General features: G+C 28.1%; 1 protein-coding gene across 2 annotated transcripts in view; it reads right to left on the reverse strand.

Moving 5' to 3' along the window:
- Positions 1–7,230, reverse strand: part of LOC108557955 — a 46,620-nt gene extending 39,390 nt beyond the window's left edge. For both annotated transcript variants that reach the window (XM_017914706.1, XM_017914705.1), the window contains exons 1-2: positions 6,952–7,230; positions 3,391–3,480 (exon numbers count right to left, since the gene is read on the reverse strand). In XM_017914706.1, the coding sequence (XP_017770195.1) occupies positions 3,391–3,396 (6 nt within the window). In that variant the 5' untranslated portion in view covers positions 3,397–3,480; positions 6,952–7,230. The remainder of the gene's footprint in view (positions 1–3,390; positions 3,481–6,951) is intronic.
- Between the last annotated feature and the right edge of the window lie 12,769 nt (positions 7,231–19,999).

Here is a 19,999-nt window from a genome sequence, read left to right on the forward strand (position 1 = left end):
CGTTTTTTTCTTTATATAGATCACCCACCCAAAACACACGAAACCCATCGATTTACACAGAAACTTAGTTTACATTTCGCTTTGATCTATAAACCAAATAAAACACGTCTTATCGATGATTATTGAAAAGAAATTAAATCAGTGAAATGTAGGGAAATTATTAGAGTTATTACAATATTTCAAAAAAGGTGACCAACGTGGGGCACGATCAAAGTTTCTTAATACAAGTATTCCAGTTCAAATTCTGCACAGAAACTACTCAAAATCAGTTATTTCCTTGATTTTTACTAATAAATTTCTTAATTTAAAAAAAAAACATCTAACTTTCTTAATACTCATAGTTTATTGCAATTATTTAGCAGAGTCAACTAGGTATAAGTAAATATTAATAAATTTTACTTTTCTGATGTAATAAAGAACGATTAAAGAGTAAAAATTGTTTAAAATTTCTTATTCTGAATATGTTTTTTTTTTTGGTTGTGATAAATCAGTTAATAGATACTTAGCATGCATGATGCATAAGGTTGCCACCTTGACTTTTCCGTTCGGTTTAAATTTAGACGGTTTTTCCTAGGAAAAAGCATTTGCAGCCACGTTACGAGCGGAAACACGTGGTGCGCAATTAAAGACTTCATTTTTATTTATATTTACACCTTTGGTATATCGCACGGGGATGGTAATAATCGTAAAAAACTGCTATTGGAAAGCGGCCAACGGAAGAAAGAGTTAAACTGAAGTTATTCGGTTCTGCTCATTAGGAAAGGTCAGAATTCTGTATAAAAAAACCTGCTGGTTTTTAACTATAAAGATTTTATTCATCGGACCTAATGATACATCAAATTGGCGGACCTTTACACGAAGTGTACATACCTTAACCGAGCGCGGTCCGATATACTCACACTAATTGCGTTTCCATCGATCCGAGTTGGCCTTTCCTCAGTCTGAAGGAGAAAGTAACAAAAGAATGAAACCTCCCTTAGGATCGTAGCGAGTTCGTGAAGTAAGGAAGGAAAGGAAGGAAGGAGGTATAATTTACATTGCATCGATTCATCCTGGGCTTTGGCAATTAATGCCCGTCCTCGGCTCGGGGAATTCCCGAAACTCCAGTTTCTCAAACTAACTCTATCAATATCACTCCCGCAACGATTGATATTCGCGCCGCAAAATCCAAGGTTTAATTAAAAAACAGAAAAAACAACGAAACTTGTAATTAAGTCCGGTTTATCTACTGTTCACTTCATTTTCGAGTTGCTAATAAAAAAAGAAAAATCAATGAATGATTTTTTTTTTTTTTGCAGAAATCGGAACGTATTCCAATTTCCTAGGTAAAATGCAATCGCAATTTCCCACTCGAGGTGGGAAAAACGTATTCAGTGGGACATCGGAAACCGGACTTGAGAGAAAGAAACAAACAAAAAAAAAAACGTGTAAAAGGAAGAGAAAATAAGTGAAGGCAAAAAAAAATAAAAGGAGAATGAGAGTGAATATAAGTGGAACACGAAAATATAGAAGCTAAGAAATCCGTTGCTAAGCTGCGAAGTGAATGAAAAGGCTTTTGTTTCACGGCCTTCCCTTATTCAATCCGACGTTTTTTTTTTCGCGAGAATTCCTAGAATCCTGATTTTCACGTTTCGATAATCGTGAACAAAAAATGAAAATTTTCTGAAAAATAAAGGATAAAGTATTTGTCGCCCCACGTTTGGCGCCAGATTTTAGAAGACATTTGACGTAGGAAATTATCTCTCGATTCTAAACTTTGTCTATAAATAATGTTTATTGTTTAGAATCAATGAATTAGTATTTTTTTCATGAAAATCATTGCTAAATCTGTTGATTCAAAAGTAATAACTTCGATTTTTTAATGTCTCATTTAAAATCAATCGATACAGTAAAAAACGTTTTCACTTTTACGACGAAAAAGTTGCGTTTCATTCCAGGTTTTTTTTCTATCTCGATGTATTAACCATAAAATCTCTCACAAAAGCTTCGCGTATCTTTCGGCTCCAGCTCGGATAATTTCTATAAAGGCATTCATAATTAATATTCCTTTTATACGCACATCAACTGGCAGAAATTCAAGGACTCCATCAACATCCTCGCAAGAATATCAACAAAAAAAAAACAGTATTATCATCGACGAAGTGAAAAAAAAAATGTAAAAGTTCAACTCTTAAGAGAAAAATGTTTTTTTTTTCTTCTTCATCTTGAAGGCGACGAATGTTGCCTTAAAGTGAAACGTAAGTTAATGGAGTTTGAGTTATGATGTAATTTGGAGGAAATTCAGTCCAAAACTAAGTCGAGGAGAAGTGAAAACATTCATTACGTTAATAAGTCAATTTATTTGGGGAATTTGTTTGTTCTCCTTCAGAAACGTTTTAGTACTTTGTATTAATTTGTTACATTTGATTACATTTTTTATTAGCAATTAATCAAATAGAAATTGTTTTGAAAATAATGCAAATAGTGAAATTAAGGTGCCCCACGTTGGTCACCAACAACGTGGGGCATCTTAATTACATTCAATTTCTGCGCTTTTAATTCCCACTTTACTGACTTATCTTATAACGAAAGTGTTAATTAATTAGTAAAATTAAGATATTTTTTCGTAGTAATGCGAATTTTCATAAAATATACTATGTTTTCTAATTTAATTACTTATTTTATTTGGTAAATTAATTGTGTAATTAATTTGTGAATGAGATTAAAGAAAAAATGGTGCCCCACGTTGGTCGACAAATTGAATAAATTCTAAAATGCGACTCTAGTTTTCGTTTTTCTTATATCCTAATAAATGTTGCTTATGATTTATCCCCGACTGTAATTTCATACTTCCTAGAGGAAAGTTTTCCACGTAACATACTCCACCCTATAAAGTATCGTAAGTAATAGACGGCGTTGAAAGCCGAGGATGCGTCTGGGGACATGAGCTTTCTTAACTCTTTTCATTTGGAAAAATCCTCGAATCATATTCAATAATGCAATAATACCACAAGAATCCAAGACAGAAACAAGAAACGTGTTGCATCCGGAAATCTTCAGTTATTCAAACTTTATATATATCAGAAAAAATTGGTTCAAGGTGAGGGTGGTTCACGGTCGCCGCCGACGAAAATAATAAAAACAGAGGAGGAACAGGTAAAGGCCTCACGAGTATTTTATTACCTCCAGCGATCTATGTTTAGTGCAAGGATAAATTGAGCCGAAGGCGAATTCGTTAAATAATTAAGCCTTCGTGCGCCTCATAACAACAGAAGCTTTTTATACCACCCCACACATTGTTTTCCATCTTTTTGTTACTGTTTGATCGAGTTAATCTTTGATCGCAATCGCTCACGACAAAGCTCAACTTTTGTTTCGTTTTTCCTTCATTTGTTTTTTTCTATTACGGACCTGCATTTTTTGTGCGCATTCCCCTTCGGCCGTCCCTGTGTTCTGCAAATTCTCTGCTTCCACTTAAAATCCCATTTGGTCGTAACGCACCTGAAAACACACACAAAAAATAAAATCAAATTAAAGTCAAAGTAATTTGTATTTTTTTATTATTAACGTCATTATTATTAGCTCAACGTAATTGTTTTTGGTGGGATTACGTGGAGATTGCGCGCTCGAAATTGCTACCGAACTTCGATACTGGATATTGTGTTAAAACTATTATTTAGTTTAGGAAATCGATGGAGCTTCAGATTGTTGCGCCACGAACGATCTGCCCAAGATTCGAACAACCCATTAAAATTTAATCGCATTGAAGAAATAATTAAACATTAAGTATCGAAAATCAATTGATTAGATCCAAAAAACGATGGGTTTTTGTGTGAGAAGAGAAAATTTGGCGCCCAACGTGGGGCTTTTGCTTTAACAAAATTGAATTGAAAATCTTAAGAAAAACTTTACTATTGTCTACCATTAATTATCACATAAATATAACAAATAATGATCTTTTTTAAAGAATTTTTATATTTGGCGCCCAACGTGGGGCATTTTTTCACTATAGTAATTATTTTGTACATTTTAATGCAAAAAACAGTATTATTCCATTATACTTCATTATTAATCATTCAATTGGACAAAAAAATGATAATAGACAAAACTTACATATTTAGTGCCCAACGTGGGGGGCGTTTATATGAAAGTTTGTTTCATGAAATACTGAAATTAAAAACTTTACTACAAAATTAATGAAAAACTATGTTATTTTTTATTTTTTACTATCTATATATAACAAAATAATATTGTAGAAATGTTTTTAAATTTGGAGCCCTACGTGGGGCTTTTTCTTTAACAAAATTGAATTGAAAATTTAAAGAAAAACTTAATGGTTTATTATTGTTTACCATTAATTATCACATAAATATAACGAATAATGTATTTTTAAAAAAAAAATTATATTTAGAATTTTTTATAATTTAAAAAAACTGTATTTTTCCATTATTAGACACTCAATTGGACAAAAAATGATAATAAACCAAACTTTGACATTTGGTGCCCAACGTGGGGCGTTTATACGAAAATTTATTTCATGAAATACTGAAATTGAAAACTTTACTACAAAATTATTGAAAAATTATGTTATTATTTATTATTTACTATCAATAATTAAATTTGGCGCCTAACGTGGGGAGTTTTTTCACTATGAACTACTTTATAATAAACACTACACGAACTACAATTTATTACACGAATTATAAATTGATATTAAATTAGACCCTAAAATTCCTTTAGAAAACTTTTCAACTTTGGCACACAACGTGGAGCATTTCTTGTTCAATATATACATAATTAATGATGTATTCATCAAAATCAATATTTTCATATAAAATTGAAATGAAATATGAAATAAAATTTCATATTCTTCCAAAAATATGTATTTACACTAGAATGTGAGCAAATTTTAAAACTTATTGAAAAATCTTAATTTCTTTGAAAATTATATTATATCTGTTATAATTGACTTCTTAATTAGTATACTTAAATAATTATGTATGATTGCAGTGCGTTTAATTAAGTTAAGTGAAAAAAAAATAGTTTGCTAAATAAGGAAGGAAAAGGGTCTAAAAATCGATTATCCACTAAATTAATTGAAGACTCTTCCATACAACCTTTTCATTTCCACTCGACCATCCATGTGATTACCTGCTGCCGCCAATTCCAAATTATACACGATCCATTTAAACCTCTTCCAATTATCACAAAATCGCTTTCAGAATAACAAACTTGCAAAGCACTTGAAAACAACGTTATTATAGGTATAAAGTAATTGTTTGTTCAGGCCAAAAACTAACATAGAATTATTATTAATTAACTGTAAAAATTTTGACTAAAGTCAATTATTTGATAATTTCAACGATATTTTTGTTAATTTATTTCATTATATATTAGCTTAAAATTACACTTTTTCTTAATAAATTTTAAATTTATATATTTAATAACTGGCGCATCCACCAAAAAAAAATCAATAAATTTTCTTTCATTTTTTTTTGAATAACACACATTTCCTTTTTAAATTAGTAATGTAGTCTGCATAATAATAATACTAAAGAAAATAAATGCTTTCACCGTGATTGCATTCACATCTGTTCGTGGTTGTGGAAATGTCCTTTTCCGAGGTCTTCCCTTGCGCAACGATTTAAGAAAGTTTCGGTTTTCCACGAAAGTACGGATTCTCTCTCTTCCTCAAGGAAACGCTAATAAATGAACACTTTACTTTCATTCCTGTTCCTTACACTAAACACAAGAAGGCGCTGTTGCATAATCAATCATTTGTTTTTATATAATTTCACATATTATAAAAGTTACTTGAATGATTGCAATTAATTTATTATTAACAATTTTACTATGTATATATAAAATTAATTTGCGTTCAAAGTAAATTACGAAATTTAATTTGATTGGGGATAAATCGATAAAACGCAACGAATTAAACCGAATTTCAAATCCTCCCTTTGATACAGAACATATTTTAATTAAACATTTCATCAATAACATCGAAAAAAAGACAACAAAAATTTCAACATCATAATTATAATTAACGTGATTTTCTCATCCATTAAATTTTCATTTTCATTTATTAATTTTATTGTACATTTCACCTTTGTTTTGTGAAAATTACAATAAATTTGATTATAATTAATATTGATTTGTTTTAATACGAAAATTACGATTTGTACGCGCAATAGTTTCCGATTTCGTTCGAAGTCAATCAAAAATTTTAGTAATTTAGTCAATTAATTTTATGAATTGCATCAAAATTAGGTTATAATTGAAATGTTATTAACGTTTTATTAGTATTAATCAAAAATTGGACAATATTTAGTAAAAAAAAGTCTCAAATATCTTCAATTTATAACTAAAATAAATAATATTAGTTTATTAGATTTTTCTTAAATTATAAGCAAAAATTAGCCATAAATTTACATGAATAATATAAATTTCTAATTTTCCATTTTTTATATCATTTATTTTGTTAATATATAAAAATTTATAAGAGTTTTAGGGAAAAAAAAACTGAAATTGAATAATCATGTAATAACTAAGATTATAGTGAATATACGCATATTTCAAATGTATTTGGGAGTAAAAAAAAGAAACGGTCTAAACAAATGGTGTGGAATTAAAATTTCATGAAGGTTGCGAGACTTAATTGTCCCATTATCGTTTCGTGGAAGCTGTTTTTGTTTTTTGTTTCTTTGTTTTTTTTTGTTTGTTTCTTGTATCGTGTATGAAATTAGTTTCTGTTCAGGTGAAGGTAGAAAATTGAATAATTCAGTGTGCCATGAATGCGGAACGCGCGTTCCGCCCCCCGCATCTCTACGATTACGTTTACTTACACACTCGACAACCCCTGCCGCGAGTATAGACCAGAAATATCGCACAAATCTACGCACACTTAAAAATTCATTGGAAAAAAAAATGAAAGAAATAACAAATGTATAGCGATTAAAAGAAGATACTTACTGCAAACAAACTGCTATTAACAAAAGAAAACAAAAGTTGCGTTTTGTTTTTTTTTGTTTGTTTTGTTTCCACACTACAACAAGTCCATTGTATTTTTCACTATATTACACGTACTTTATTTTGTTTTTTTGTTGTTGTTGTTGTTGATTTTGTTGTTGTTTTTGGAAAGTTGTCGCGTGACGGTTTCGGTCCGCGGTGTCGCGTTTCAGCTGATATTTTCAGGGAGCAACAGTTGTAGCGAAACTGGCCAGTCGTCGTATTCGGAGGCGGCGGCGTCGGCGGCGGCGGCGTCGCGACGACGGTGCTGCTGGGTAGCGTGCAAAAGGGCGTCGCGCGCGCACTCGACGCAAACACACACACACACACACAGCTAGTTAGCTAGCACACAGCAGCAGCGTTGACCCTGCCGATTGGGTCAAGGTTCAATGTTAATGTCGGCTGGTACAACTGCATTCTCCATGGCCCTAGGCCCATCCATAATTCACCTCAACGCTCCAACGTTCCCGACCGAAAACCGCACCGCACCAACCAAGACCATCATCAGGACCCATTGGTTTCTACCCAACATCGTAAACCATCGCACCACATCTAAATGTCCATTAAATTTGTAACTAAAACTTGTCATCAAATTAATGTAGAACACGACTGTCGCTTCCTTAGATCAAAAGCAACTGTCAGATCAGCATTTGTTTTTATAGAAAACAAAATAATTAGTTCCAAATTTAGTTTACAGATGGCGCACTTTAAACTATTTGACAATTGATGGATAGGAATTGCATTTGTCATTGAACTGTCAAAAAGGTGTCATCAACAGAGATAAATGATTTTTTTAATAAAATTGTAACATTCTATTTTTTTTTGTAAATTATTTTAACTGTCAAATGAATTTAAGGAAATGTCCCAATATGTTTAGGATGGCGCAATTAAAATTTGTTTTTGTTCTCGAGTGTCAACTGTTTGTCATCAAATCAGACAAAAACTATTTTTTTTTAGTAAAATTTAAATATCAAGAATGGTTAGTAACTGTCACATGAATTTTAAGCAACTTTTTTGTATATTGCAATTGTTTTTGTCCGAAAATGATTAGTTCTAAATTTAGATTACAGATGGCGTACTTTAAACTATTTGACAATTGATGGATAGGAATTTCATTTGTCATTGAACTGTCAAAAAGGTGTCATCAACAGATTGATTTTTTTTTAATAAAATTGTAACATTCTATAATTTTTTTTTGTAAATTATTTTAACTGTCAGATGAATTTAAGGAAATGTTTCAATATTGCACTAGTTTTTTCTTTTTTCAAAATAATTAGTTCTAAATTTTGATTACAGATGGCGCAGTAAATAATTAATGGTTTTGAAATTTGGTTTTGTCCTCGATTGTCAACTGCTTGTCATAAAATCAGAGAAAAACTCTAATTTTTTTAGTAAAATTTAAACATTAAGAATGCTTACTTACTGTCACATGAATTTTAAGCAACTTTTTTTTTATATTGCAATTGTTTTTGTCCAAAAATGATTAGTTCCAAATTTAGATTACAGATGGCGTACTTTAAACTATTTGACAATTGATAGATAAAAATAGCGGGAAATAATTAATTTGAAATTACGTTTGTCATTAAACTGTCAAAAACGTGTCAGCAACATCGCCAACAAAGATAGACTATTTTTTAATAAAATTATAACATTCTATTTTTTTTTGTAAATTATTTTAACTGTCAGATAAATTTAAGGAAATGTTTCAAATATTGCACTTGTTTTTCATTTTCAAAATAATTAGTTCTAAATTTTGATTACTGATGCCGCAGTAAAAAATTCATGTTGAAACAAACAGAGAAAGATTATTTTTTGTACAATTATAACATACATTTTTATATAAATTCTAATAATTTTGTAGAACAATTTTAGCAATTTTGGTTATGTTTATATAAAACAAATAGTTCTAAATTTAGATTGCAGATGGCGTATTTCGAAATAATTGTTTCTTATAAACTATCATTGTCTATTAACTTTAAATTAACTAAAAAGAAATGGTCAACTTGTATAAAGTTTACAAGATTTATTTGAAATATTTAATTTGTGTAAAATTTGGACCCAATTTACTGTGGTTTTATCTAAGTTCCTTAAGCTTTGTAATGAGTACTTAACAAAAATATAGTTTTTTATTGTACTTTTGTAGATAAATAAATCTAGTGATGAATTTCCTTACTAATTCTACACGAAAATGTTACTTCAAGAATTCTAGATTTCTGAATAAGATTAGTTAAATTAGTGAAAAAAAAAAACTAATTATGATTAGCTAACTTTTTCTCATGAGTAGTTAAGAAAATTGTGTTATTTTTTCATCTAGATATTTCTGCTTCAGATATAAATTAATTAGTGTTAATGCTACTTATCAAGGTAATAGCAACATCAAGAATGAAGCCAAATTTAGCTTTTTATATTATTTCATTCATTTTACTTTTTTTCATTTACAACCTTTTCTATATACGTGTGAATATAACTCGAGTTTATGTGGGTTTATAGTGTGTGTATTTCGTTTATCCTTCGCTTTATTACAACTGTTATCTTATCACACAGAAAAGTACAAACAGCATTCGCTTTTATCCGACGAAAATAATACTAAACCTTGAAACATTAATAACAAACATTCCGAATTGAATGAATAAATCGATCCAAATCCTTTTTACATTATTTTTTTATAACAAATTCATTACAGTTTTTAAAGAAAATTAGATAATAATTATTTAATCAACAAAAACTGAACATTTTTACTACATTTTAGATTGAAAAATATGTAAATATATAAAGAAATCAATACAATATGAAGAGAAAACGGACTAAAGAAAGACATGAAATGACATAAAATATAACAGGGAGGAAAATAATATTTAAATATCTTTGAGAAATTCCTTCAAAAAATATGTAAGGAAAAATTGATAAAATAAGGAAAGAGAAAATTTTTAATTATGTAGAATGAAATAATGTATTTCTCTTTGTGAATTTTTATTAACTTCTCTGCTCACAGCTTGTTCTTAATTTTGAAGAATTTCGCTCACTAATTGTAGAAATCGTTACTTTTGCCAACAGTTGGAAATTAGATGAAATTTAATTGTAAGTTATGTAAATGGTTTTTCTTTATGGTTCAAATTGAAGATTTTAGAAGAAAATTACATGATGAAAACACAAAACTTTTTTTTTAAATGAAAAGTTAATATAATAAATTGCAAATGGAAAGCAAACATTGATGATGTTGAAATATTCTACTTCAACATTGTTATATTCTCGATAACGGCGTTTCGATTGAAACGTTGGGACAACAGAAGAAGTAAAGTTATAAGGAAGGAGGGAAATGGAGAACCGAAAATTGAAAAGCCGACGGTGGAATAACAGGCAAATGCCCTGAAGGACGCAAGATCAAACAGAAATAAGAAAATAATGCAAAAACAAGATGAGAATTGAGCAACAAGAAAAATGAAACGTAAATTGAAAACGCGACGACCGCACGGGATTTCGTTACGGAATTCCAGCAATAAAATATGAGACGACTGGAGAGGATAAATCAACAGAAATAATATAAATAACAAGGAATTATTAATTTACGTTTTCTTTTCGCGTGGGCTCGAAAAAGTTTTAATTACATGAAGGTTTTGCATGGTGTTTTTTTGTGGATGCGCCGGGTTGTATTTTATACGTGTTATTACATTTATTTCAATCTAAATTTGCTACTGTTTCATTTAGTAAATTGTTAATTATATATTTATAGAGAAAGATATTGAACTTTTGGTTTGCAATAAAAAAAATAATGCCAGGAAAAAAAAATAAACTTTGAAAATGTCAATACTTTAAAATTTTATGCAAAATTTGATGTTTTTTCAAGTTTTCTTTTAAAATTTGCAAAAAATGACAAAAATGTATTTAAATGTATTTAATTTTCTATACATTTCTACTAAGTTTCTATATAATTTTATAAAATTGATCCAAAATTTATTTTTTTTCTAATATAAAAAATTTCGATGTTTGATGATTTTCATATAGAATTCATTTTAGATCAATTTTACTTGCAATTAAGTGTGTAAATAAGGTAATTTTGTGTAGACAGTCTGAATGGTTCAACAAGTAGAGAATTGCAATAATTAGACGAAATTAATATAGAGTTAAATTTCTGTAATTGCGAGCAAAAAAAAATGTATTTCTCTGTTGTTTTTGTTTCAATAAGTTATTAAGATGTCTGGGTTTGCTTTAAAATCGATGAAAGAAACAATAAACTAAATAAAATCCTGAAAAACACACATGGAAAGTATTCGTAACAACAAACAACAACGAAAATAAAAAAAACATACACACACATATTGTACAAAGTATATTTGTAATTACGTTTATTAATGATCGCGTGAAACACGTAACGCCTGTTATTTCATGCTTTTATCATCGTGTTATTATCATTACACACAATGTTGGCAGAGAGAACAAAAAAAACAGCAGGTTGAAGAAAAAAAGTCAATTTAAATTTTTATTGAATTTTAATAGAATTGCAATTCATTAAAAAAACAGAGTGTTATTAAAATAATTGAATGATAAATATCTTTTTTTAGATAATATTCAACGTTTATGGTATTTCTGTGTGAAAATTTTTGCAAAATGTCTTTAAAAAACTGTTTTCATTATTTGATGAAATTTCCATAAATTATCAAAAATTTATATGAAATTTCTATGGGATATTATTTATAGGATTTTTATGACAAATTTTTATAAGATTTCTTTGAAAAAATTTCTGCAAAATGTCTTGAATATTGCTAATGAATTTCAAATGTATACACGGAAAAATATTCTATAAAATTCTCATAAATTATCTAAAATTACTAAGAAAATTTCTATTCGATTTCTTTGAAATTTTTAAGGAATTTCTTTTATATTTCTTTTGTGATTTCTATGAAATTTTGATGACATAAAAATGAATGATTTGGAAAATTTTCAAATTGCTTTTTTTTTATCAATTTCATTGAGTTTTAATCGAATTTGCAGAGGACGTTGACTTCAATAACGTTCGTCCATCGCTCTTGTGCTTTTCCCTCTTGGGTATTCGATTTTGGTAACAATGAAATTGAGATTGATCGCACCGTGTAGTCCATTAATTTGATGGCAGCCTTACGAGGGAATAATTAAAATAAATTCCTTCCATTCCGGCTCCATTAACATAACGAAGTGTATTTATTAGTGCTTAAACAATACAAGACAACTCCATTCAAAAAATTACGTTTTAGTTAAGCTAATTTATTAGAAAATTTAATAAAGAATTGTAATTATCCATTGTAAATTACTTCCAGAAACGTGTATATTTGATGGATACGTTTTATTGGACACGTACCTCGTTTTCTAGGTGAGACGCGCTCGGAATTTTAGATTTTCAAAGCAAATACTTGCGTGATCGATCGATTTCTGCCAGAGCTGAGATAGTGACTTCTTCTAGTTGAAAAGACGAATACGTAGAAGAAACGACACTTTTTTTTCATTGTTGAAAAGGATACAGAAGAGAATGATCTTCGGTCGAAGACGGAATGAATTTATGAGATTAATAATTTATTCACGCATCGCGCATATACAAAGTCCGAGATCCACGATTGTGGGAGAAAGAAAAGAGACGAATTGAGATGGGAAGAGGGAATGGGATGGAAGGCGACAGAAGGGCGATAAAGTCGTAAATCATTCTGCGCTCTTGCCGCATATTTATGCAAGAAAAATGGTTTTCCTGGCGTTTCGCATTAAGTATATATATGAATATCGTGGATGCTCGTGCAGTACATTTTTTATATTAACTTTGTCAACTGTAATATTATATTTTTGTTTGAATAGTAAAAAACTTAAGAGGAGTTCTAAAAGTTTTTTGTTTAAAATTAAATTTGTTAGAAATTGAGTTCGGTTTTTATAGGTTAGGTTTATACAGTTTACGTTAGGTTAGGTTTATACAGTTTAAGTTAGGTTAGGTGAGGATTGGATGAAACGAGTTAATTCACTTTTGATATATTTAGGTTACATTGTCAACTGTAATTTTATATTTTTATTTGTAAAGAAAAAAAACTTCAGAAAAGATCTAAAAGTTTTCTGTTTAAAATTAAATATGTTACAAAAAATTAGAGAAATTATTTTAGGTTTTTGTAGGTTAGATTTATATTTTAAGTTAAGTTAGGTGAGGATTGGACGAAACTAGTTAATTCATTTTTGATATATTTAGGTTACATTGTCAACTGTAATTTTATATTTTTATTTGAAAAGAAAAAAAAACTTCTGAAAAGTTCTAAAAGTTTTCTATTTAAAATTAAATTTGTTACAAAAAAATATAGAGAAATTGGGTTAGGTTTTTATAGGTTAGGTTTATACAGTTTAAGTTAGGTTAGGTGAGGATTGGAGGAAACGAGTTAATTCATTTTTGATGTATTTAGGTTACATTCTCAACTGTAATTTTATATTTTTATTTGAAACGGAAAAAAACTTAAGAAAAGTTCTAAAAGTGTTTTGTTTCTGTGTTCAAATAAAATTAAATATGTGAAAAATAAATAAATAGAGAAATTAGGTTAGGTTTTTATAGGTTAGGTTTATACAGTTTAAGATAGGTTAGGTGAGGATTTTCATTGCGGCATCTGTTTTGTGTGTGTGGAGAAAACGAAATAATTCAGTTTTGATATATTTAGATTGCATTATTATCAAGAAGTTAGGTTAAGCTAATTCAGTTTTGAAATATTTAAGTTGCATATTTATAAGAAAAATAGATTAGGTTAGTATAGATTATTTAAGGTTAGTTGAGGTCTTTTATGTCAACGTAGTTAGGTTATTGAATTATAAAAAAAAAACTTAGGTTAGGTTAATGTAAGGATAGATAAGGTTAGGTTTCTTAAATAAATTGAACAATAAGCTTTGTTTTTGATATAGTTTTATTAAATAAGTCTAGAATTTAGGTTAGATTTCAATAAATTAAGTAACTTTCCAAGAATTTTAAAAAATTTACCTGTTTTTTTGGTAATAAATTATCGTAATTTCTTCTATAAATCTACTAAAATATGATAAAATTATACTTAATTTATTTTTAGAATCAATTAAGAAATGTCTTATTCCTTCATTATGTTCATCTCCAAATCTAAATACTTGTCTTCATCACACATTTACCAACTATTTAACTTACATTGAAATAGAAATGTAAAAATATTGAAAAATGAACAAAATATAAAGGAAATTTCTGCAATTTTTTATTTAAATTTTTATCAACCAATTAAGTATACTTTATTTAATAACAATAATTTACGTTAATTTACACAGAAAACTTTACCAATTTAGACAATAATCTACATTAATCCATTTTCTCAAAGTTCATCTTAATAAAATTCAATTTAAAAGTTTCAATAAAAACACGACTCAAAATACAAATATTAAGAAAAATCTCGTACATAAACTGTAAAAAATTACTTAATTTAGTTCCAAAGTGAAAATTCTATAATAATTTAAGTAAATTTTCCAAAGAAATTATTTTCCACAAAATCCTTTTTTTTTTCTAATCAGCAATTTTGTTTGATTCCAGTTAATACAAATAAACTAATTTATATTTTACCACAAAATACACATTTCACCAAAGTGTTTCTACATTTTTTCATATTAGAATATAAATAAATCACAATGTTTTTACTGCAAAATTCGATTTTATATAAATATTTTTTTTATAATTAAAGTAGGCAACCCAAAGTATAGTTTTGAATATAAAACGGTTTTATATAACCGCAGTCCACTCTACGCTCGCACTTTCAAAACGAACGTTGAACGAAAGCATCGAATATTCATTCAGAACAACAACATTTCCTGTTTTGACAATTTTATTATTGTTTTTTTGTTCTTCACTTCTCATCACATTATTATAAAGTAGTATTATTATCATTTCGTAAAGGATGCTCCTCTCCTCCTCCTCCATTATTCAGCGAATTCATTTATTCAAATATCAAATCGTGATGGCATTTTGGACTTAATTGCCAAGGTGATTCCCAATCACAATCCGCTCGAGAAGCTAGGCATAATGCACGAGAAACTTTCCCATGGATTCACAAAGAATCAATATATAAATTACAAAAAAAAAAGTTGATTAGTTTAAAAGTTAGTTAACGGAAGCTTCGAAAATACTTGACCCAATTTCCTTCAATCAATCTACTAATAAAACTGTGGTAAAATTCAAGTACAAAAAATTGAAATAAAGCAACGTTTCTCAAGTTGTTGGATAACTTTGGTGAATGTATAAATAGAAATTATAGATTATTATTTTTTTGTGAGAGAGAGGAAATTGAAACGAGAAACGTTTGTATGTGAAGGAAAGAGAATGATTAGGCAATAAATCGTGTATTATGCGAGCGCGAAATATATGTGTCAATATCAAATGGAAATTCATATTAGAAAATACTGTTTTTTTTGCTGGAAGAAGTGTTGGATTTGATTGTTGTTGTTGTTATTAATTGAGTTTGTTAGTAGATTCTAATGGAGGCAATAGATGAATAACTAAATAAGTTTGCGTAATGGTCAACGTTCAAAAACTAATCGAGGCGAAATGGGTTCATTGAAAAAAGAAACACTCAGATTTATGCGTGAATCGATCAAAAACAAAGTGATTAAAGCGAATATGAAAGACGTATTTTGATTCTGATTTATTAAACTTGTTGATCAATTCACGTCGATTCCAAACATTTCCAATCTACACAATTCTATAAATATTTGAAATTTGTTCAAAACTTATTCATCAAATATTGGCTTCGCATAGTTTTTTAAAACCGGACTAATCGAGGACGTTAAAATATAACAAAAAGAGACTTTACTGTATTGAAGACTAAAAAAAAAAACGATAATTTACGGAAATAAAGTAACTTTTTGTACTAATTTTATAGAATTTATATTAATTTTGCTCAATTAAAATACAATTCGTTTTGAAACTTTTCACGTTTTTTATTGTAAATTTCAATCAGTTTTTCTAAATACTGAAATATTAATTCTATAATTATAAAATGACTTATTTTTATATGAAAACATTGAACTTTTGTATCTAAACTTAGAGAGAAAAAAAATCTGGTTTTTAATTTATTATTAATTTCATTTCAATTACAAAATAGTTCCATTATCAAAATTTCTGCGTTTTTCTTAAATTATTGTTTCCTTCACTTTTTGTAAATTTTACAAGAACTATGTCAATATATTTTCTTTTCTTTAATTGCTCTGATTTGTTGTTAAAATCTTTGTTAATTCTTTTATCACATTTTGTGAAATTTTCATCCAATCTTTGTATGTTTAAGCTCATGTTGAATACTTTTATTATTTCCATTTGGATTAGAGTTTTTCTTTACTTTTTGTTTACATAATTCACGTAAAATATGCATCTTTTCATTGATATAAAAATATTAAAATAAATTGGAATAATGCTGTAATTTCTAAGTTTGTTAATTAGTTTTTGCAGGTTTTGTATTGATTTTTCAGCACAATAATCATATTTTATGAATTACTCATTCATTCTATAATTAGTCAAAGTTTGAATACAATTTTAAACTCATTTTTCGGAAATTTTATCAAATTTCCTTAAGACCTAATGTTTTGGTCACATAAAATTATCAAAATTACGATCTAGATCTATTTATTTTTTACTAATTATCTACAAATTTTCGTTTTCAGTAAATTTCATAAAATAATGTAGAAGTTGAACGTATAAAAATAACAAATAGTAATTGTAAATTAACTTTTGATCTCATTTTTAACTTTTTGTACTAATTTTATAGAATTTATATTCATTTTGCTCAATTAAAATTTCGCTTTTTGTTGATATAAAATTTCTTAGAAAAATGAGAAAAAAATATTAAAAAATTGGAATAATGCTGTATTTTCTAAGTTTGTTAATTAGTTTTTACAGTTTTTGAGCTCAATAATAATATTTTGTGAATACAATTAGTTGTTGTAATTTTTTAATACTTTAACATTTTTCATAAATTTTATCAAATTTTCTTAAGATCAAAACATTATTCAAATAAAATTATATAATTTTGATCTAAATCTAATTTTTTTGTTACTAATTATATAGAAATTTTATTAAATTGTGTAGAAAATGAACTTTTGATCTCATTTTTAAACCAAATATTAATTATAAAAAAAAATCTTACTAAATTTCATTAAATTTAATTAAAACTCGTTACTTTCAAGTGTTCTAATCCTATTTTAAACATTTAGCTTCACAAATATTCAAAGAATTTTTTTTGCACTTTTTTTTTCATAAAAAAGTATCCTAAATTCCAATATACTAAATGAATACAATTCAATTCTATTTTGAGCTCAACTCCATTAAGCATGCATAAATATAAACAGTTGTTGTTTTTTTTTATATAACATTCTTGCATTTCATCTCACGAATCACGACTAGGTTAAGTGCCAATAATAACATCCACATCTCCATAAATTATTAATATTTTTTTTTGCAGCGTAGATTTACAACAGTTGCATCAAAATCTTAACGGTTCGTTAAACGATTTGCATATGCATATGTGTGTCGTATAAAATTGGTTTTTTGTTAGTCCGCATCGTTTGACGGTATTCTTGGTCATGTTTTAGAGGATCGGTTGGTGGTTATATGGGCGTTCGGTGAAAGGAAGACGCGTGCTGCTGCTACACAAGATCTACACTATCACACTCATTTTATGTATGTTTGTGTCTATATATATATTCGTGCATCGAGTGTGTATTGGTGTGCAGTGTGCACGATACTTTCACAGCCCAAAGGTATTCCAAGTCGAAGAAGAAATGACGCAACGCGTTTACCCACCATTCTTCTACCTGCTAAAGCTAAAACTAAAGAACCATTAAGCACTAATAGAACTACCATTTAACTATCCGTTTCTCGTGTATCTATTGCACACTAATTGCACTACACTATCCATTTTCCACCTCGTTTACCAAAAAAAAAATGCGAGCAAACGTCGTTAATTATTCAAAGCATTAACTCCGAAAATCACTTAACTTTCCATAAAGCGTCGTCATTTAAGAGAAAGTTTTTTTTTTAGGGTCTTTGTTTCTAACGTTCTTCAAAACGAAAAGACAACACACTTTCAAAAAAAAAATTAACAATTCCAGCTTACTTACATAATTAATGATTAATTTTCACAAAGCACGTTTTTGAAATGTACGAAAATTTTAAATTAAGTATTGAAATATTGAGAAAAAGATTTCGGTTTTCGAACAACTTTTATGATTTATATGAAACTATTAACAAGTCAAATACATTAAATATGTGTCAGTTACCTAACCTAAAACAACATAACCTAAACTGACCCAAAACTAAACAAAACACTCAGAAACTACTCGAAAACAATAATTAGATTTATTACACACAAATTGTTTATTTATTAACTAAAATGAATAAAATTTATGAAATTTATTACGTATAATAATTAATTATTTCTCTTTTCCTACACACTTTATAATTTCCAGGTTACATTTCCATTAATTTGCAAACATAATTTTATTAATTTTTTTTTCTGAATGCGCGCATGCAAATTGAACCCTGAACTGCGAGAAGAAAAGCCTTCGTCGATTGATTCATAAACATGCTTCAGCGTAAACACGCTTTACTTTTCTTTTTCTATTTTTTTTTTCACTGAAACGGACGTGAATTAATCGCACGCATTTCCTAATCAATCAACGCGATTATGAATGAAAAACGTACGTTTTCATTAAAAAAAAAATTTACATGAATGCAAACTTTCCTTTATCCTCAAGGAAAATTTCCAACATTGCACGTATTTACATATACTCACTTCGATCATTTCTTTGGTTCAATTTTCGGACTTTCACCAAATTCGATTTTCATTTTGAACGCTTTGTTCTCACATTTACTATTCAATTCTTCATTTTTAACTATTTGAATGAATACAAATAAAGATTTCTTTAAGAAAAAGGAAAATGATTTCAGTTTTCGAACAACAAAAAAACTTAAATTTTTCTTAGTATTAATCTACAATTCTTGATTAATTCTACTTAAATTTTTAAATGTAGAATTACCTATGATGTAATACGCTTTAATACTAAAATGAATCATTTATTTTGTAAACTTTACGTATATAAATTTGGAACAAAATTGTTTTTTCTTTCTATTGTTAAGTGATCTATGTTAGTGACATTTAGGATAATTCAACGCTTACTAAGAAATTTGCATTATTTATTTAGTTCATAGACATGAAAAGACTAAGTGTTTTTTAAACGATTCACAGAAACATTAGTCCTTACACGTATCCGGATTATAAAATAAATTTGTAATTGTTTACTTCTAAAAAAAATTAGATATATTTTACTTTTTTTTTATTAGTTTTGTCACAAAACCGTCTTAATTTTACAATTTGCAAGTATCCGTTAATCGAAATGCAAATTCCGATACAACATTCAAAAGGTTACGAATCTTTCTCAAAACTTTCACTCGCTGCAAAAGATTTTTGCTAATCTTCTGGTTAAATATTAAAGAAGAAATTTTAATTATTAAAATTGTTAATTTTGACTCACAATTTACATTTTTTAATAAAAATTTTGTGTTTTTTGAGTATAAATTATTCAATATTATGTCGTTATACTTTTGTTGTTGTTATTTGTATCAAAGTAATTGTTTTAATATGAAATTGAAACTAAAATGAAGATGATTAATAAAAGTGTAACAATTATTTGGATTGTGGCAGGTTGCAGCCCTAAACGTAATCGAAAGTTGCCGGCAAACTTTTCTCATAACGTTGTCCCTTTTCTCTCTCTCTTGTTCTCCACGTATTCGTTGGAAATTGGTTTCGAGAGACGAAACGAAGGTGAAACAGAGACGTTCGTATAATTTTCACCCCCAAAAGAAAAAAAAAGAGGCCTTAATTATTACGCTCTTCGCAGACTCGAGAGACTCGAGAAATTACAACCATCCTTCAGACATAAATTCAAAACACATCGCCGAGGATTCCCATATTTCCAAAGCCAAATCCGAACATTATTTATTAGAAAAATTCATACAGAAACAATT

This window comes from Nicrophorus vespilloides, unplaced genomic scaffold (assembly GCF_001412225.1).
Source record: "Nicrophorus vespilloides isolate i.1.1-1 unplaced genomic scaffold, Nicve_v1.0, whole genome shotgun sequence".
Classification (NCBI taxonomy): Eukaryota; Metazoa; Arthropoda; class Insecta; order Coleoptera; family Silphidae; genus Nicrophorus; species Nicrophorus vespilloides.